This window comes from Tribolium castaneum, chromosome 3 (genome assembly GCF_031307605.1).
Source record: "Tribolium castaneum strain GA2 chromosome 3, icTriCast1.1, whole genome shotgun sequence".
Lineage (NCBI taxonomy): Eukaryota > Metazoa > Arthropoda > Insecta > Coleoptera > Tenebrionidae > Tribolium > Tribolium castaneum.
Window position 1 is genome coordinate 13,648,658 of NC_087396.1, and position 19,259 is coordinate 13,667,916.

At 34.9% G+C, this 19,259-nt stretch overlaps 4 protein-coding genes across 4 annotated transcripts in view; 2 read left to right on the forward strand and 2 right to left on the reverse strand.

Annotated features, from left to right (window-relative positions):
• LOC664176 (uncharacterized protein) overlaps window positions 1-2,266 on the reverse strand; it is a 34,555-nt gene extending 32,289 nt beyond the window's left edge. The window contains exon 1 of the mRNA XM_015982138.2: window positions 2,093-2,266. Within this exon, the coding sequence (XP_015837624.1) occupies window positions 2,093-2,176 (84 nt within the window). The 5' untranslated portion in view covers window positions 2,177-2,266. The remainder of the gene's footprint in view (window positions 1-2,092) is intronic.
• Window positions 2,267-7,857: 5,591 nt separating this feature from the next.
• LOC664182 (exosome complex component MTR3) lies at window positions 7,858-8,925 on the reverse strand. The gene is made up of 2 exons (XM_970195.4): window positions 8,623-8,925; window positions 7,858-8,568 (listed from the first exon to the last, which is right to left on the reverse strand). The coding sequence occupies exons 1-2, from the start codon at window positions 8,783-8,785 to the stop codon at window positions 7,883-7,885; spliced, it is 849 nt and encodes a 282-aa protein (XP_975288.1). The 5' UTR covers window positions 8,786-8,925; the 3' UTR covers window positions 7,858-7,882.
• Window positions 8,926-9,013: 88 nt separating this feature from the next.
• LOC664190 (inverted repeat-binding protein) lies at window positions 9,014-10,878 on the forward strand. The gene is made up of 2 exons (XM_970203.4): window positions 9,014-9,156; window positions 9,227-10,878. Exon 2 carries the CDS (start codon window positions 9,227-9,229, stop codon window positions 10,763-10,765), a length of 1,539 nt encoding a protein of 512 aa, XP_975296.1. The 5' UTR covers window positions 9,014-9,156; the 3' UTR covers window positions 10,766-10,878.
• Window positions 10,879-10,983: 105 nt separating this feature from the next.
• LOC664195 (DNA excision repair protein ERCC-6) lies at window positions 10,984-15,323 on the forward strand. Its single transcript, XM_008197660.3, has 9 exons — window positions 10,984-11,184; window positions 11,238-11,658; window positions 11,710-12,100; window positions 12,143-12,626; window positions 12,680-12,853; window positions 13,636-13,788; window positions 13,842-14,081; window positions 14,132-14,335; window positions 14,382-15,323. The coding sequence occupies exons 1-9, from the start codon at window positions 11,128-11,130 to the stop codon at window positions 15,267-15,269; spliced, it is 3,012 nt and encodes a 1,003-aa protein (XP_008195882.1). The 5' UTR covers window positions 10,984-11,127; the 3' UTR covers window positions 15,270-15,323.
• Window positions 15,324-19,259: the final 3,936 nt, after the last annotated feature.

Sequence of the window (19,259 nt, forward strand, 5' to 3'; positions counted from 1 at the left end):
TTAGAACTAGTTACATCAAGATATCAGCCAAATTTATTACATAAAATTATTTCCTGTGAGAGATCCTTCATAATATTTTTTGTAATAACACACACAAAAACTGCAATATCTGCACCACCAAGTTTTTAGCTGAAAATATTATTGGAGCTTTTCTGTAAACATCTGTGCTTTCGGATTAGTGCAAGAAAAAGTACGCCATTTATTTTAAAATTTTTAAGGAAATCTGATTTTCCGATAAATTAACTCAACTCGAGTTTTTTCGTCCTGCACTGGAGAGTTTCAAACTCACACTTTAATTAAGCTGGAGTGCATGCACTCATTTGCGTTAATTATACAAGCTTTTCAAAGTAACAGAATTTTTTGAAATCTTAATTGTATAGAGAATGTCTTAATTAATTCGTCCTGACCCAGTTCTTCTGAACTGAAGCGAAAATATTATTGTTTACACGTTGCTTGCGATTTGGGAGAATTTTTTATTTTTCATAAACTATCTCTGTTTCTTGTCACAAGACAAAGGCAACTAATTTATCTTGAAAACACGGTGGAGGGAGGAAGTGACGCAAATTAGGATTTACTTTTGTCTCATGAATAAATAATAATATCAGTCGAAATAAAAAGAATTTAAAGGTTACCAGCTGAAATGTATTATTCAACTTTTATTAAAAGTTGGCAATTGCTAATAATAACCATTTTTAGACGGATAAAAATATACGTTTTAATAATATGAATAAGTAAACTATTGCTGTAGTAAAGTCTAAATTAAATTTTTCGAGCACTTATTGCGCTCTAGAAAAGAATTTGGGTTAATCGAGACAATAAGCAATGCGCGTTTTTAGAAATTAATGTTTCAATTAGTCATCATTTCCGTCCAAGGGAGAAAAATGGCTGAAAATTTGGCGCGTGTTGGAGACAAGGCCGTAAATCAAAAATATGTGATTTCGGAAAATGAGATAAAACAAAGGGGACGTTTAGTGTAACTTATTTCTTTTTTATGAAGTTTCGCACGACTTAATACATCTTATCACGAGTAACGCGGCATCACACGCTCTCGATATATTAGGGGCATATTCATGTTGCAACCCTTCGTAACTAAATTAGAATGCAAATTTTCCACAGCAATTTAAAAGGATTTGCCAGTCTATTTATGCGGTAATTAGTGAGAACTACGCCTCACTACATTCGCGCTGCTTCAATTTGAAGTCCGAGCAAAGGAGATTGCTCACTAAATTCTTAACGCAGGTTTTCTCACCATATTTGGTGACGAGAAAAACTGCTCAATATAAATTACCAGCATAAAAGTTTGAATTTCAAAGTCGTAAAAGGTCAGACTCCATCAACAGGCTGATTTTTATGAAAGTTTGAAAATTGGGTTATTTACGTGCAAAAGTTGACTGAAAAGTTCGAATATACAAATCTGTTTGTCACTGTCAGCCGTGAAATGTAATCGAAAGCCGCCTCTGAAGTTAATTAACAAGAATTGAAGATGCTGGAAAATCAGCTACCTTGAAATTGTTTCGTTTACTCGCCTCTTAACCGATTTAATGAAAACTTTTATGGCGCAAAAAGTCGATAGGTTAATATAAAATGAATGGAACTTGTTACTAGTTTTTTCTATTAGAGTGTGAACGAATATTGAGTCGTATTTATAATTCAGGACACGAAAAAAATGTGATCAAAACTCATTCGCCCTGGAGTCTCCAGATTACAAGGCTTCTCGATTTCTTTGAATATGAGGGGTTCTGTCCTAAAATTAAAACGACAATCGATTGTAATCGTTTTGTGTTTATCGATCATTTATTTTAGCCACGCTCTTGAATATATTAACATATTTTATGTGAGCCATTGTTCTAATTTTCTAGCTCCATCAACTCTTTACAATTTCTTGAGTCACTTGCTAGACAAAACCCATTATTTTGATGTGTTTTGTATGGATAGAGCACTTTCATGTAAATTTCTAATAGCGCCACATTTATGTTACTATTTATCGCCTCCACATAACGCGGCTTGAACCCAAGTCAACACGAGGCGTCCAATTAGCAACTCGCAAACTTGAGCGCGCTTCGCAAACTCTCAAATAAGAAAGGCCACTTACTTCAATCGTCCGCTGCTGGCCCTTGATGCGGTGCTCCGGTGAGGGCCCCAAGTTTTTGGTGTCGATATGCACGTTGGTCTGCATGACTGCTCACCTCGTGTAACAGGTTAAAAACCGTACTATCGGACCACTATTCCCGGCATCGTTTCCGAAAGCTTTCATCTACACTACTGAAAGTAAAGCTCCGCGAGATGTGCGCAGGTCGGCGCTTTTCGTAAAGTTCCGTGTCCTGTTGTTCCGTGATAACAAGCAGTTTACTTTTTCATTGAGGATTAAACTCGTTTTAGCTTACACAAATTCTGCTTAATAACAATGCGGAAGCTCAGTGTTGCTTTTGTGGCCGAGAACTGACCGGAAATGCCTTCAAAACGAGCTAATTTATGCCAAGCGCGTCGCTAAGAACGCGATAAGCTGATAACGTGCTGCAGTCGTAAAGTTTAAATTCAAACAGCCACGTATAAATCACGGTATTTGCCGTTAGCCCGGCGCATCCACCATTTTTGACAGGACTTAAATTTAAAATTGATACTGTGATCATTGGGTAAAAGATGACACGACAAAAAAATTGCACAAAACCCTATATTTAGCACAAATTGTTATCAAACAAGTGGTTTGGAGGTAGCATGAGAGAGCTTTCGAGCATCCACAAGATCGCTATCCGGAGATTGCATTACAAGCATGTCGTTGCTAGGGAGACGCAGCCACAAAAGTCATCATCATGCCTATGAAAATTGCGCTGCGTTTTTGTTAATAAAGCCCCCTATTACTCTATTACTTTGGAGGAGTTTTGAAAAATAGGGTGCGTGACTGCACTGGGGTTGCTTATTTATTGGTTAAGTGGTAAGCTCGAAGCTCGGTTTACCGTTTTATCCTGACAGGCTTCTAGAGAAAACATGTTAATTTGAATAAACTTTCGTTTGGATGACGTTTATTTGGTTTATTTATGATTTCATGGTGGTGGACTCATGAATATTTATTTTATATGCAAAGTTACTCTATAGAGTGGCTCTTTGTAATGCATCTGCCTGATAGTTTTGAAAAATAAACTCACTTTTGTGGATAAATATCTAAGTTCAATTATTATGACTAAAACAAACTTGGAGATTTTAAAGTCGGATTCTAATCTTGATCTATAATAAGTTTGAATTTCAGTTATATTGCCTTTTGAAATAAATGAAATGAAAACAACAGAATGATTCTTATGCATATTAGGCTCCCCAGATGCTGGTATTTCATAAAAATGTTAATAAAATTTTATGTAACTGGATATTTGATTTTACAACCCGCTTACTTACCCTACTTTTTTACCTGAAATTTCTTTTCGAAATAAATACATGAAAATTTTATTACATGAACATCTTGCTTTATGTAATTTGAAGCGTCTGTAGGGACTAATTAACATTGCGTATCCTACGTGTTTTTAATTATATCAGAAATGTAAAGTATGCCTTACTGCTAACTTTAAATTTTAATACTATAAAAGACCAACGAATTTTTATGTTTGGTATAAACAACGTTGTTGGGAAAAATGATTCCGACTATTAATCATCTCCAGGGCTTTTGAATTAAATTAAATTAGGTTTTATGTAAAAGCACTAATTGTTTTACAGTTTAATGACGACGCTCTCGACATAAAATCATTAATGTTAATAAAAGAGAAGAACAAAAGGAAATTATTGCTTCAATACAGAATTATATTTACGTGTTTTTCCGAATTTTATTAACAATATCGACTAGTGGTAAGAATGATTTTCTAATTAATTTAAGACTGGTAAATTTTTGTGCGTATTGAAGCGATAACTAGTACGTTTTGTACTTATTTAATTTTTCTTTATTTTTTAAGTGGTATTAAACACAATATGTAGTTTAAAATGGGTTTATGAATTATTATTCGAAGTAGTTGTAGAGATATTTGAAATTTGATCAAAATTGATTGGAATTATTGGAATCACTGGAATCATTTGTGAATTGCTAATTAGATAATTTTTAATTAATGACATTTACACAAAATAAGGTATGCAACATTAATTTTGCCGATAACTGCGGTGAACTCGTTGTAAAAAGTTTTGTAATGCTCTTGGCTAATCATTCTTTATTTATTATTTAATGGCAATGGCATATAAAATTAGCCATATTCCGAGCCACGCTTCATAAATTTTCATTTTATGTTGCCGTGTTTGGTTATGGCTTTCCCAGCCCATTGTAATTTGCCTCGGATTCGAATTTTTGTATACTTCAGAAGCCCTGTGCAAAATCTCAACAATATACGTTGATATCTCGTTCGATTTTATTTCCCCAACCTCTTGTATTTATTTCCATATAGGGACGTAGGTTGAAATTCTATACGTTTTCGCTCTTTGATCGAATCGAAGCCCGCGGCGGAAGCGTTAAGAAAGAAAAGGGTGAGTGAACAAATGATATATGTATTTTGAGGCATTTCATTCAAAAAAGCCATTTGAGATAAAATTGTGTTAACTACTAAGAGAACGAAGAGATTTCTATTCGGTGAAAGGATATCTGGTTGTGACGGAACATATTCATCAATTTCATTGCCCATTATAGTTTCACATCAGAACTGTCATCTTGTTCAGGAACCGTGAAACACAACAGGGCTAAGCGTGTTTGCCCGAAAACATCCATAAAGTACTGTCAATAACATAAAGTCAACAATTTATCAGTAAAGTACTTATTTTCTTATTTATTGTGCGTTTTCGGATTGATTTATTTACGCAGTCAGAAATTCTGGACTTAATTATAACGACTGTCTTATTTATTTATGGACCTCGAAGTCGAAGCTCTTCAGATCGATTAGATGTGGAATTTTTTACGTGATTTCTCCAAAGTGTATAACATTTTCGTTGCCACACTCGATTTTTTCTGCATAAACTTGCAGCTCCACGTTATTTGTCTCTAGAGTCATTCCTAATTGCCTCGTCTTCTTTTTTATTCTCAAGGGAGGAACTTTTATTCTGAAAGAAAAATGTGTCGAGGTTTACGCTCGGTAGTCATCATCAACTTGAAGCTCGTCTTAGAAAAAATAGAATCATGAATTTGTGAACAAAATTTACAAGTTAATAAACTCGCAGCAGGGGAGAACAAAAAGGCTTAAATATTTGCCGTAACATAATCTCATTAAAAAATTCCTGCCGTTGTTACGAATGTCGCATTTTTTAACAAAGTTCCAAGGCTTATAATTTGCTGGAAAGGCAGACGCTCCCCGGAAACACTTATTGTCGAATCCGGGTGAAACTAGAGTTCTCTTATCACGTCACGTAAAACACGTTACTCGGGCCCTTCAGGGACGCAAGTTAACATCTATACACTGGATTTTCTCGAAGCCTGCCTAAAATAAAGTCCAAGTTTGATTGAGTAATAGTTGGTAGTAGGAACGGCGGAATACAGACGCGCCAGTAATTTATAAAACGAGTTAAAGGTAGAAACTGCAAACATTTCGACGGAAATTATTATGAATTGGTCGATTTCTAGGTCTGGTGTGACTCAGGGAAACCGACGTCAGTCGCCGAGACCTTTATTTTAAGATATTCTCGATTCGGAAGTAAATTAAATATGAATAGCTGAGGACATTGATTTTGCACTCGGCGGGTAAGATGTTTAAAGCAGAAGCTTTATCGAATTTCTGGGAGTTGTGGAACCACGAAAAAGTGCGATTGAACTTGACAGGGAAGATTGAGACGAAAATGCAAATATTTGATATTTGTTGTTACTGGTTTTTTGTTTGTGGGTAAATAAGACAAACATGTTTCAGCTTTTATTGTTTTCAGCTTGCTTTCCTCCAAGGATCCACAAGAGTGTGAGTTGATTCTTATTCCATTTGTTCTAAACTGTTGAATCTTTTATACATAATTCTTGCTTGAAGTGCGGTTGTTCGGCAATAAAATGTCCAACCGTTCATCTTCAATGGTGATTGTCTTGGGCCGACCTCTCCGCGATCTATCTCAGAATACGCCAATTTCTCTACATCTTCCTAATGTCCGTGCGACAACAAATTCTATCGCAGATTTTGATAAATTGAAGCGGTACAAAAGCGCATATGTTTTCTTGAGTTTGTTTATTGTTTCCAAACGAAATTATTCCACGTTTGGGTGATTTGAATACGAAAAATGGAAATTATTGGAAAAGTAATCGGTGAAAATTAATAAATTAATGAATAATGAATAATTAATAAATTTAAAGTGCGAGCAAATGTGAAGTCATTAACTACGAATATGGTTCATATCTGTTTCATTTCCTTTGTTCCCAGCTTTTGTACTTACGGATGTGCGATAATATAATGAAGGTTTGCACGGACATTGGTTGTTAGGCGTTATCTACTTAACGATGGTGAAATTGTTGTGAACTCTGACAGCTCACGTTGGGTGAGCAAATTTAATGTGAAACTTAACTATTATACACACATATGCTTCCATTCGTCTGACTAGATTTCAAGCAATCTAATTGTAACAAGATTACTTACTTATGCCAGACACAAAATTAATATTACTTTTCACAACCACTGACTATATTCCAATAAAATATACTTAATTAAAGACGCTTTAATTCTATTTTGATTTTATTTTCTAAAGCCATTGAGTGGTGTAAAAATTTAAACAGAAGAAAGATACTACAAAGGCTACATTTTGAAGAATTTTAACAACACCTTTTACGTTTATCATTACGAAAATTTAATTGCTAGGCCTCGCAACTACGGGGGACTACAACTATAACGAAATACAAAATCGCAGGAGTTTCTAAACCCAAAAAATAATACCGTAGAGTAAAAATTAGGGCTCTTCAAGCGTAAAACGGTCTCGGCGCCAAAACGTTTTAAATTAATTAAAATTCAACCACTTCTCTAATTACTTGGAAAAAAATTCAGAAATGTTTTAGTCTACTCTCTTAACAGACTGTGAAAAACTGACGGCTAAAGTTTATATAAGAAACATAAGAAAAAATTTTTTAAAATTTAAAATTGCGTTTCATCTCGTATTTTTCAAGACGGTGCGAGTACGGTTAAAGATACAAGAAAAATGTTTGTAGAATTTGTAGAAAATTTAATTTCCTCTAAAAAAGTCTGGAGACAATATGTTTAACGTTAATGGTTTAGACTCCAAAGTTAAAAGACGCTGAAGCGAAGGATTCGTTTGAATTGACCGGTGGTCAAGTAATGCAAAGTTAATTTATACCTAAACTGTAGAAGATAAAAATATGGTGTCCAGATTTTTTTAAAGAAAATTTAATTTTCTACAACTTTGTCCCATACACTGTTTTGCATCTTCAACCGTATTCCCAGCATTTTGATAAATATGGGACAGTGCGCAAAGAATTAACGCTCAATTTACGTTCCATTTTATATTTTTGCGAATGCTGCGAATATGGTTGAAGATACAAAAAATTGTAAAGAAGTAATTTTTTTTCAAAAAGTCTAGGACATCATATTTCTATACTTTCAACGGTTTAATTTCTGAATTTGACCACCACGGAGACCAAGAAAAAAATTAAAAAGGTATTATTTTTTATTCGTTTATTGTTTGAGCAAAATCTTAAATTCTTCCAATACTACTTTGAAGTGTATGTCAAGAAGTACTTCTCAGTATAAATTATATCGTGTTGAAAGTGTTTAAAAAAGACTGAATTACTAAAGTCTGTATTATTGGTTGCATAACATCCCAAAGTTCTCATACTTCGCGAATTTTTTTTTGTTTTTTTAACTCCATATTTGTAATAAAAATTCAACTTTAGTGCCTTACTTGACAGTGAAAAAAATATTTAAATAAAATATAATTTATTTCTTTAATCTTCAACAATTCTTACACTCTTAATAACATGTTTCACAAGACATTTCTTAACTAAAGTAACGATGTCCTTAGCAGCATTAGTAAGCATCTCAATGCCTGAACTCAAGCAAGCGTACGACAAATATCCACTCTGATAAAATTGTGAAATTTGCTCATGTGTCGCTAAAACCGACAGCACAACAATCCCGTGATTGTTTTCCTCTTCTTTAAACAGAGGAACTTGACATAAACGTTCTTCTTCTAAAGTTGGATCGACCAAAAGATGATTCCCTTGCACAGCTAAAGTCACTGACGTTATTAAATCATACATTGGAATCCCAGCATGTGCTAAGGCGACCCCAGCTGCCGTGATAGCCGCACTTAGAGCAGCCCCATCATTGTGCAGCACCATTGCGTAAATATCGACTTGAAAATTCGGAAACTCGTGCCTGAATACTGCCGATTCCAACGCTTGTTTCATAATAGCACTGAACTGTTGTTCCTCAGCGTCTTGCTGGTGCAACCTACGTTTGTGGCAGCTGAAGGGTGCAAATTTAAACTCGCAGTAGATTTCGCCCTTGGAACTGTAGTCAGTTTTGTTGGGTATCTCGCGGGGGTCGAATACAGACACGATTACTTTGGTTTGGTCTAATTCAATGTACGCTGAGCCTTTGGCCTGGCTAACAACCCCAGTTTTCAAGACTAGAAAATTAAAAATTAGATCAAGGAACACGCAAGGGCCTAAAGACAAATTACATATTTTTCGATGTTCGGTTGATGTCCTGCCATCGGCTCGTGTCCCATTCGGCTGCACTATTTCACTGAATTGGGTTTTCAACGATTTTGTATTTAATTTGTCGAATAGTTGGTACGGAATTGAAATTTCCGGACCGTTGATTCTTTTGTGATCCACGGGCATAGTGTATTTTGCAAATTATATTTTAAATCTCTCAGTTCAAGGTTATGTTAGAAAAAAGTAAGGTTATATAGCTAATTGTCAACCATTCCAAGTTCAAGGTTTACAAGTCTCACAAAGTCGAATAATAGAAAACACAATTAATTTAATTCTTTTTCATAAAAACTACGTTAGGCGCGTATTAATTTGTGCCGTTGTACAGCAACATATAGTTAGAGTAAATGTTAGACTTATTTATTCGCATTTTTGGATTTATGTTTTCTGGTGGTTCGCTTTCAAGGGGATTGTCAACAAAACGTCAAATTTGGCGCAACTTTGTGTAAACTTGTTGCTGTTGTTCTTTTTGATTGTTTACTGTTAATTAATTAATCAAGGTGAGAAATGTTACTACCTATTGATAATACGTTTATAAATAAAGATGTTTTATGAACTTATTCTTTTCAGATGTCAGATAACGAAGACGTAGGAGACGAATCTGCAAGTTCTAACACGTTTTACAAACCATCTTTCGTCCTCATTGCAATCGATACCGACCCTTCGATGTTTGTTAAAAACGAAAGCGATGGCAATACCCCGTTTAAGGATTGCATTTCTGCCTGTTATAATCTGGCAAATTCGCTAATATTTGTCCAAAATAAGCGAAGCTGGAGCCCTTTTGGTGTGGTATTGGCACGTGAAGATGCTTCAGCGTCGCTTGTCAATTTCAACGATAACATCTTACAATCAATAAAATTGCTTAAAGAAAAGAATGAATTGTCGCAGGAAAAATTGTTGGATATGTATGAAAGAAAAAGCGGCTTAAATTTGAGTTCATTTTTCCTCTTTTGCAAAAAAAAGTTCAAGGAAGTCAATTCGGTGTTCTACAAAAGAACGATCATTTTCATAACCAACGACGATAACCCCGTTCGTGGTGACAAGAACCAAAGATTTGCTGCACTTAACGAAGCAAAAAATTTCGAGTCTAATGATATCACTTTCGAGTTGGTGACCATGAAGCCCAACTTCGATTATAAAATTTTCTACAATGAGTTATTTTCAATCATTAAGAGCCCTCCCGTTGAGACAGTTGTGGAAGATGAAGATGGTTTATTTGAGAAACTTTCTTCCTCAGTTGTCAGGAGATTTTATCAAAGGAGGTTGCTGTTTTTCCCTTTTGCGAATGACCAAACACGGTTTCTTAAAATCAGGCAGAAGTCGTTTGTCCAAGAGGAACGACTTTACAACAACGCTTCCGTTTCCGAAAGTGGAAAACTTTTGAAAAAGGTTTCAAAAACAGTAAATGACTCCATTGAAACCTACAAGCTTGACTATGAGTTAGGCTCACTCGAGTTCAGTGTTAGTGAACGCTTCAAAATTAGAAACACAGACCTACCAATTGGTTACACCCTAGTTCAGGTGTCTGACAGGGTCACGGATGTGGGCATTGTTTTGACAAACCCGGTAATCATCGAGGTGGATCCTAAGGAAGAGCTGGACCTCTTTGCTAGTTTTTGGCAGTATTGTGTGGAAAAGAACAAAGTTCTTGTCTGTTTCCGAAAATTGAAAAAGCTTGATAAAATTTGTTTCGTGGAATTTATCCCGAAGTTTATGAACAATAGCAGGGTTTTTGTCGCTAAAACAATTCCATTCAATGATGATCACCAACCCATCCCAAGTGCTCTCGCCTCTGAGGAGCCAAACGAAAGTTTTTCCAAGAAAATGCTCCAAACAACCAATGAACTAATTGATAATCTAACGTTCGACTATGACCCCAAAATGTTTACCAATCCTTCCCTCACCAAGAAAAAGGCTTATTTGAGGTCCAAGCTGCTTGAAGAACCTCAGGAAGATGTTGAAGATGTTTCGCTAGACAGTGCTGCGATTGATAAGAGGTTGGGTGACTTGGGAGCAAGTTTCAAAATGTTGTTTGGTTTGGAAGAACAGACTGCGCCAAAGAGGAAGGCCCCTGCCTCTGGAAGGGGGTCAAAGAAGACAAAGACTTAATTTTATTGTAGTATTTGCTAAAGTTCCAAAAAGAACTTTTTTGCTACCTAAGTTTAGGAATTGCTCTAAACATTAATTACATAAAATATAACACTGCTGTATTGAATTTTAAAGTTGTATTTGAAAATTCTTTAAAATAAATAACATAAAATCACACAAAAGGTAGTAAATTGAATTGTTTTTCCCTAATTTGATTTTTTTGGGGAATTGTTTGTTTATCACTAGGTGTTTGACATTTGAAGAAAAAACGAGAGGTTAGAGTGAATGTTTAAAAAAGAAAATAAACAAGTTAAATCCTCCAAAAATAGTTGAATAAGCCTTTTGTAATATAAAAGTAACCCTTTTTGTGCTAGTGAGAAGAGATGGATCAAGACTGCGGAATTGCGAGTTGCTCAAAAAATAATGTCGATATTCAGCAGGTGAGGGCAAGAATTCACTTAAATTCACACACATTTTCTTATTATTTTTGAAGGACGAAGAGTTAGCTGAGCTTACGTTGGCCCAAGGGATTAACGTTTGGGGCAAAAATCAACAAACTTTAGAAGAACAAGCGTTGGAAGAAATTAATATTTTTACGCAACAAAATGCAACAAAGGATGTGGAGGAAGGCGAAATTATTGAGGATCAGAAACAGGAGAAAGTTTCGTCTTTAGACATCACGAGTTACATCAAACGGCAAGAAGAGTTGAGGAAAATACAAGAGTACAAAAAGACGTTACAAGTCAAAGATAAAAGCAAAATAATCGCTGACAAGCTCACTGAAAAGGAGAAGAGGGGTTTTAAGAAGCGTAAACGTAGTGCTAGTGAAAAAGAACCTATGAAGAAAAAAGTTGCAATAGAAAAGGCAGAAGGAAATGATTCTGGGAGTGAATACGTTCCTTCTGAGGGTGAAGGTAATCACTAATCACTAAGGTTTGTTTTATTCTTTAAATACGATCTTACAGACAGCGACCTCGAGAGAGATTATAAACAATTAAGGAAACAAAAAAATGTTACAACAAAAAATAGCGTTGAAAAAATCAGAGACGACGGTTGTTTAAAGTCTTACAAAAACAGACTAAAAGAGCACTACAAACAGCTCGAATCTGAAATTAATTGCGAGGAGGCGGACTCCGAAATCCCCGATTTTTACACCATTAAAGGAGGTCTAAAAATACCATTAAAAATTTGGTGTAACTTATACCCCTACCAGCAAGAGGGTGTAAGGTGGTTGTGGAACCTTCACAGACAGTCCGCTGGTGGTATTTTAGGGGACGAGATGGGTCTGGGGAAAACCGTCCAAGTGATCGCTTTTTTGGCAGGTCTTGAGTACAGCAAAGTCATTTCCTTTGACCGGTACTTAATCCCCAATTCACGAACCAAATAATTGTTAAAAAGTTTCAAAGGTCTGGGCCCCACGCTAATTGTTTGCCCCGTGACGGTAATTTACCAGTGGGTGAAACACTTCCACGATTGGGCCCCGGAATTTCGCGTGGCGATTTTGCACCAAAGTGGCAGCTACGAGGGGAATATGTCAAACTTAATTAAAGAAATACACAAAGATAGGGGAATTTTAGTTACAAGTTACGGGGGTATTTTAAAGTACAAAGAAAATCTCGCACAATTCGAGTGGCATTATGTGATTTTGGATGAGGGTCATAAAATTCGAAATCCTAACGCTAAGGTCAGCGTTGCGGTGAAAAAGTTTAGGACGCCACATAGGCTTATGCTGACTGGGAGTCCCATGCAAAATAATTTACAAGAACTTTGGAGCTTGTTTGATTTTACTAATCCGGGGATGTTGGGGAATTTGGCCACTTTTATGGAGCATTTTAATAATCCTATAGTGCAGGGAGGGTTTGCCAATGCAACTCCTATGCAAGTATGTTTGAATTTTAGAAACATGTTTAAATTTTTATGTTTTAACAATTGAAGGAAGCAACAGCGCTGTCAGTTGCAACAACTTTAAAAACCTTGATCACTCCTTACTTATTGAGGAGGTCAAAAAATGAAGTTCAGGAGCATATCAGTTTGCCCAATAAGAGCGAGCAAGTTTTGTTTTGCTCTCTTACTGAGGAACAGCGAGAGTTATATAAGGGATTTTTAATGGTTTGTTTTATGTTTTTCTTTCTTTATTTATATTCGCTATTGGAACATCTCGATTTTTGGCCCATTTTGTTTATTTTTGGCTAAAAATACAATTATTTTATAAAACAATTTTATAAAAAATGAGCCTAAAAATTACTTAATAATTTTAAAATGGCGTAGTTTCTTTTTTTTGAAGGTTTAGACAGGTTCTTGACTTCAGTATAATGCAAGATTTTTGTCTTTCAAGCGGTTTTTTGAATATTTTTCCACGAAACCATTAAAAAATACATTACCTTTGCATTTTTCAGAAATTATTTCAAAGAAATTCATCAGAAATAAACTGAAAAGTTGCTATTTAGCATTTGGTATATTTGCCTTTTTCTCAAGCTTATACACGCTTTTTATTCTCAAAAAATTTAGTTTTTATATTAAATTTGATTAAATTTTTAAATTAAGTCATGAGTTACATTTTTTCTTTTTTTTTTTGATGTTTTTTACATTACGAATTCGATTGAAAATGTTGGAATTTTTACATATCTACACACTATTGTCTAACTTTATATTACTCATTTTGTCTTTTTCTCAACTTAAATTTAAAATAACTTTACGAATTTTGTAATTTAGTTTGGATTAATCTTAAAAAATAAATTAATGAACCTAGTCTTCAATTTTGGAAATACTTTCTTGATCTAAGTTAAAAAAAAATATTAAAATAGATACAAACCGCGGACTAAGCTCTTGTAGTAATCACCTAGGTTGTAATTGTAATATATTATTATTTTGTTTTTGTTTTTATTAAACAGAGCGATCACGTTGCATCGATTTTGGGAAGTTCCAAAAACTGGTTTGCGGAAAACCAAACACGAGCAAACGTCCTAATTTCAATAACAGCTTTAAGAAAAATTTGTAATCATCCAGATATTTACTTACATGCAGCTGGTGAGGAGGCAGAAGATGTAATAACTTACAAATTGTTTTTGCCTTTTTGAATCAAGTTATGTATTTATAGGATCAAAACGTTTGTGATAAAAAATTTGGATATTATAAAAAGTCCGGGAAAATGATCGTAGTGTCGGCTTTACTAAAAATTTGGAAGAAACAAAAACACCGAGTTTTGTTGTTTACTCAGAGTAGGGCAATGATTACGATTTTTGAAGAGTTTCTAAAACAGCAGGGGTACACGTATTTAAAAATGGATGGCAGCACGGCTGTTAGTTCCAGACAGCCTTTGATAAATAAATTTAATGAAGTAAGCTTGAAATATTAATTAATTCCCGATTCTATTAATAATTTAATTAGGATTCTAGTTACGACGTATTTTTATTAACTACTAAAGTTGGTGGTTTAGGAGTTAATTTAACTGGCGCTGATAGAGTAATTATTTATGATCCTGACTGGAATCCTGCTACAGATACCCAGGCCAGGGAGCGTGCCTGGAGAATCGGTCAGGAGAAGCAAGTTACGATTTATCGGCTCCTTTCGGCCGGAACAATTGAAGAAAAGGTAAAAACAAACTTGTGATTTCCTCATTTGAGGAGTTTTTGTACAGATGTATCAGCGGCAAGTTTGGAAGCAACTTCTCAGTAATAAAGTCCTTTTGGACCCAAAAACGCGTAAATTTTTCAAATCATCAAACCTTCACGACCTGTTTTCACTGCCAGAAAATCGGGACGATTCAAATCCCGAAACTACAAACATATTCCGGGACGCTAGAGTGAAAATTCAGGAACAACTAACCGAAAAACAGAAGAAAAAGTCGGAGACTTTTCAGTTCTCTGAAGATAAAATTCAAGCCATGAAAAATCGGGCCCAAGAAATAGCGAAAAGCATAGCAAAGCCGCAAGAACAGAAAACGTCGTATCAAATCCAGTTGGAGGAAGAACGACAAGAGAAATTAAAAATGAAGGAGGAGTTAAAACAACTAACCCCGTTAGAGTTAATGCGTTTGAATAGGGAGAAAGCGCAAGAGCGGCCTGAGTCTCCCACCAATAAGGTTGACGATTGTAACACCAGTGTTAGTTTTTCCAAAGCGTTGGAATACTCGGAAAAAAATGCGAAATTGTATCACAAAATAAGGAAAGATGAAAAACGGGAAAGTGGGAGTAAGAAAAAAAAATCAAAAGAGAAAGATATTTTCAAGACTCTGATAGACAACACTGGGTTAGTTGAGGGCGAAAAGGTGGACGGTTTGGTTAAAACCGAAATTAAAAAACTGCGAAAGAAACACGAAGTTGGGAAAACGAACGAAAGTCAAGATAATTACGTTTTGGAAAAGTTGTTCAGTAAGAAGGGAGTTTCAGGGGCACTTCAACATGATTCTATTTTGAACAGTGGAGTCAAGACTCAGAGTTTCAGAGTACAAACAGAAGCTAAATTGAGGGCCGATAAGGCCCTAGAGGCACTCAGGAAATCGCGTCTTAATAGTTGGAGGTGGTAATTTCAGTATTTTGTATGAATTTTGTATTTTTTTGTAAATAAATGTTTTTTACTATTGGTGTGTTTTTTTAACCATAAAACAGAGGTCGGCTGTTCGTTTGACATTCACCAATAATACTAAAAAATTGTGGACGGATGTAAAAAAATCTATTGTATCAGCTTTTTGAATACCATGCTTTCACTCAAATTTTTCATAAAAGTGAGAAAAATATGAGGCACATGCAATTTTTTTAGAAATATAGTTTATGATAAAATGATTGCACTATGTTTATCAATTTATCATTATACAATTGAGAATTTAATGTTTATCTATCTGTATTTTTTGTGTTAACCGTACAAGTACAACTATTTTTTCAAATTTATTGCTCTGAAAACTTAGTAATGGAACAACTGCGCTCTCTGGCGGCTTTCACGGAGCTATCGAAGATGGGAACGGTTTATTTGTACGTAGTTTCGTATCCTAACCTTTAGATATCCCTAAACTCAGCATATGGTGTTTTATTCATAAAAAATATTGTTTTATTTTGTTTTAACATTTGTATGTACCTTAATAAAAATTAAAACCATTTTTGTTGAAAATAGGTACTTAGTAGCTGATTTAGAAATATAACGCTGCCTAAAAAGCTGACTTGTTATGCCGACTTAAAAACAAAAAATGAAATATTACGTGTGCACCAAAATCGTTGCAGCATTTACTGCTTATTAAGGAGACTGAAAACTTTATTACCATGTTTTGCGCAACTTGTGTTAGTTTTTGTAAACGTGTGTTTATGATAAAATTCGCTGTTATTATTAACTGCTGTCGGCAACACAGGTGCAAACCGTTATTATTATTTGTGTTCGCAACATTTAGCTGTTTTTTACGATTCCGAATCTCGGATTTGCACAATCGTTGCTGACATAAACGGATCCCGTAGCAATATGTTCGGCTCTGTTCCATCATCAAACCATACAATCAAAAGAACTTTACGTTGGCTTGTTATATGGTTTCCTAATTGGACGTGATGGCCCGATCCACGACTGCAGCTTTTCGCAGTCTCGACGTTTTTAAAGTGTAAATGATCTGCTGATGTAAACAATTCAATTTTTCTAGCGAATTTCCGGCCCGGAGTGTGGTTTTTAAGTGGCTGGATAGCCTCTTTTTGTGCTGAGGGAAGGTGTAAAAAATTCTAATTGCTTAACTAAAATCATTAATCTTAATAAGTGCAAATATAATAAAAGTTTGGTGAGATCAGCGGCGCTTTATTATTCAAAACAATGGGTAAAAATTAGTGCAAGAAGCTTGTTTTTAATCAAGACCATAAAAAGGAATTAATTTTTCAAAAGTAACAATGGAAGAAAGTGAAAATGGAACAGATGACTTTGCTAAACAATATTACGGCGCTACTTTGATAACAAACCTCGCAACCCGTGGAGAAGATAATCTTACTATTGTTACTTTGTCAGCTGCGTCTTTGAATCCTTCAATGACCCTTGTAAAGGACGGAACGCATTAATTCCGAAAGCGATACAACATAAAAAATGAAACTTTTCCGCTGTTGAGGGATGTTATTGTCCTCGAGTTAGTTAAATGTTTTGAAAGCGGATAAATTAAGTGTCCGCTTTTGGTTTCTTTATTACATCACTATAAATGCACTACGATATAAACAAGATGGCGCCTTTTCTAAAATGGTCCAAGTTTCGAGTATTATGACGGTTTACTTAGTTATCGCAGTTTCGCTGTTTTAGATACGCCACATTAAATCTAAAACTTTTCCCCAACCGAAAGATATAATCTTTCTTTGGCTCCGGTGTGTTTTTTTCCTTACCGGAGTTTTGGTTTTTGTTTTCCGGGCGTCAAACGGCAATTGTTCGGAACCGCCACGGATCGCGCCTTCTTCGTTCTCTCTTTTTACTTTACCTCGCACTGGTCTTTTTGGACTATATTTTGTGATTTTTGTCTCCGCCTCGGAGCGGAAAATCTCTACCAGAATAATTAGTTTATGAAATAAAAAGATTTTTCAAATTGAAACATTCTGACTCGCCTCGGTTGTCCCTTAGAAACCGCGCTTTGTTTGAAGGCAACATTTGAAAGCCCTGTTAATTGAAGTAGTCAACTCAAATCAAAAACAGAACTCGTAGCGTATAATTCGTTGACAAAGAGTATAAAAGTATATGATATAGAACGGGAATGGGAATTTAATAAAAAAATTGCTTATGAAAGCCACTTTTGTATAAAGTTGTAATCGTTGTTGAGTCTCTCTTGTTTGTAGTTAATTAATATTATACTACGACATAAACCCCGTTAGTGCCTGGAGACATGTTTTACTGCGAGTTGGTATATCTTTATGTCGAAATATTCTACATGGATACAGTTTTCACACTCGTTCCTCTGGGATCAAATAAAATATAAATGCAGAAAAGTCAGCAAATATGCACTTCTTATTTTAACTTGTATAAACTACAAACGATGATAACTTTAAATGTACACTTTCTTAGAAAATTGTTTTTATGTCGCACAAAGAATGCAGCTTTACTGCTTCCACGCTGAAAATGCCGGTACCGAATTATCAAATATTAAGTTTTTCCTTTGGACTGCATTTAAGCATTAGCTATTACTAAAGTAAGAAAAAAGAAAGCAGAGCGAAAGATAACGCATATTGTAAACTCATCATTTATTAACATACCTTACTATAACAATATTGATTTTAATTTGCATTAAAATTTTGTTTTGATAAAACAGGTACAAGAAAATATTTTAGCCCGGCGCATCCACCATTTTTGCACAACACGGTTTTTTGTTTTTTTTAATGTAGTGTCTTTATGAAAATATGGAATTGATTTTTTAGAAAAACAAGTTATATAGCGTGTTCGGTGTATTTTCTCAGAGAGGTATTGCCACTTTTGTGTAATTCTCTGGGTTAAGATTAATCATTCATTTTTGATAGCACAACAACATAGTTTAAATACGTTTTCAAGTATATTTTATATGACAGCGCGCTGAAATTGTATATTGTGTATCTTTACACATAGTGGGACAAAGAACGATAAGCCATAAACACGACCTCATGCATGATACTTTATTACTTACTTGCGATTTTAGTAGTTTTTTAACGCACTGAAAAGATTGTGTTTTGCGACAAAATATTCTGGTTTAATATTTTATCATTTTTAGTGAAGCTGCTTATTAACTATATTTTATTAGACGCGTATATTGTCTTTAGTAATAAAACAGCTAAGAAGCTCAAGGAAAGACTAGGCAAACGTTATTAAGAAAATAAAGTAAGATACTGCAAGTTTGTAATTTGTACTTTATGCAACTTCTCGGAACTAAATATACAGTAATAAATACGGCAGAAATTTGAAAACTTTACGGAGGAATTAGAAGGCAGGAATTGAGACAATAAACCGTGATTAAAATAGTCGAATTGGTTCATTACTTCAGGCGCGTCAAAAACTTGAAATGATTAGCTCGGACGATAAGTTTTTAAGTCGTTGATTAATTTCGTTTGTTGAGCTGATGGACTATGAATCTTGGGTGTTTATTGCCGGAGCAAGATTAAAGCCCGGACAATCAAGCGAGAGCTTGTCAATAATAAAATAAGCTCAACAAAAATTCCGTGTTGCGCCATTCCATCACACATGTGCTGGATTTGGTGAAAATATTTCATCACATGTTCAGACTTTCTGATGTAAATGGTGCATACATCATCATTGTCCTCCTGCAGGAATATGTCTTGCAGGAAAATGCAAATCCTTATCACTCGAGATTCGCTTTATTAAATTTTCTGCGAAAGATTCGATGTGGTCGGTTATCAAAATTCATTACTTAACCCGGTTAATTCAAAAAGTAACGACAAATTTATCTGAGGTCGCCTGAATATTAATCAGATTTCTTGAGATTCCGTGAACGAAACTACGCCCTTTAAATCTTTCCTTTTCAATTACCAACCCTCTAAAAAATAAATTAAATTTCCAGGTCCCGGCCTAAAAGTTTTTGTAACTTCACTTG

Excerpts from the sequence above, each read along its gene's own strand:
- LOC664182 (XM_970195.4), bottom strand. The coding sequence starts at position 8,785 with ATGCCCGTGGATCACAAAAGAATCAACGGTCCGGAAATTTCAATTCCG. Across the intron at positions 8,569-8,622 it reads AACCGAACATCGAAAAATAT|TCTTGAAAACTGGGGTTGTT; the intron begins GTAATTTGTCTT and ends TTAATTTTCTAG.
- LOC664190 (XM_970203.4), top strand. The coding sequence starts at position 9,227 with ATGTCAGATAACGAAGACGTAGGAGACGAATCTGCAAGTTCTAACACG.
- LOC664195 (XM_008197660.3), top strand. The coding sequence starts at position 11,128 with ATGGATCAAGACTGCGGAATTGCGAGTTGCTCAAAAAATAATGTCGAT. Across the intron at positions 12,101-12,142 it reads AAAGTCATTTCCTTTGACCG|TTTCAAAGGTCTGGGCCCCA; the intron begins GTACTTAATCCC and ends ATTGTTAAAAAG. Across the intron at positions 14,336-14,381 it reads CCGGAACAATTGAAGAAAAG|ATGTATCAGCGGCAAGTTTG; the intron begins GTAAAAACAAAC and ends GTTTTTGTACAG.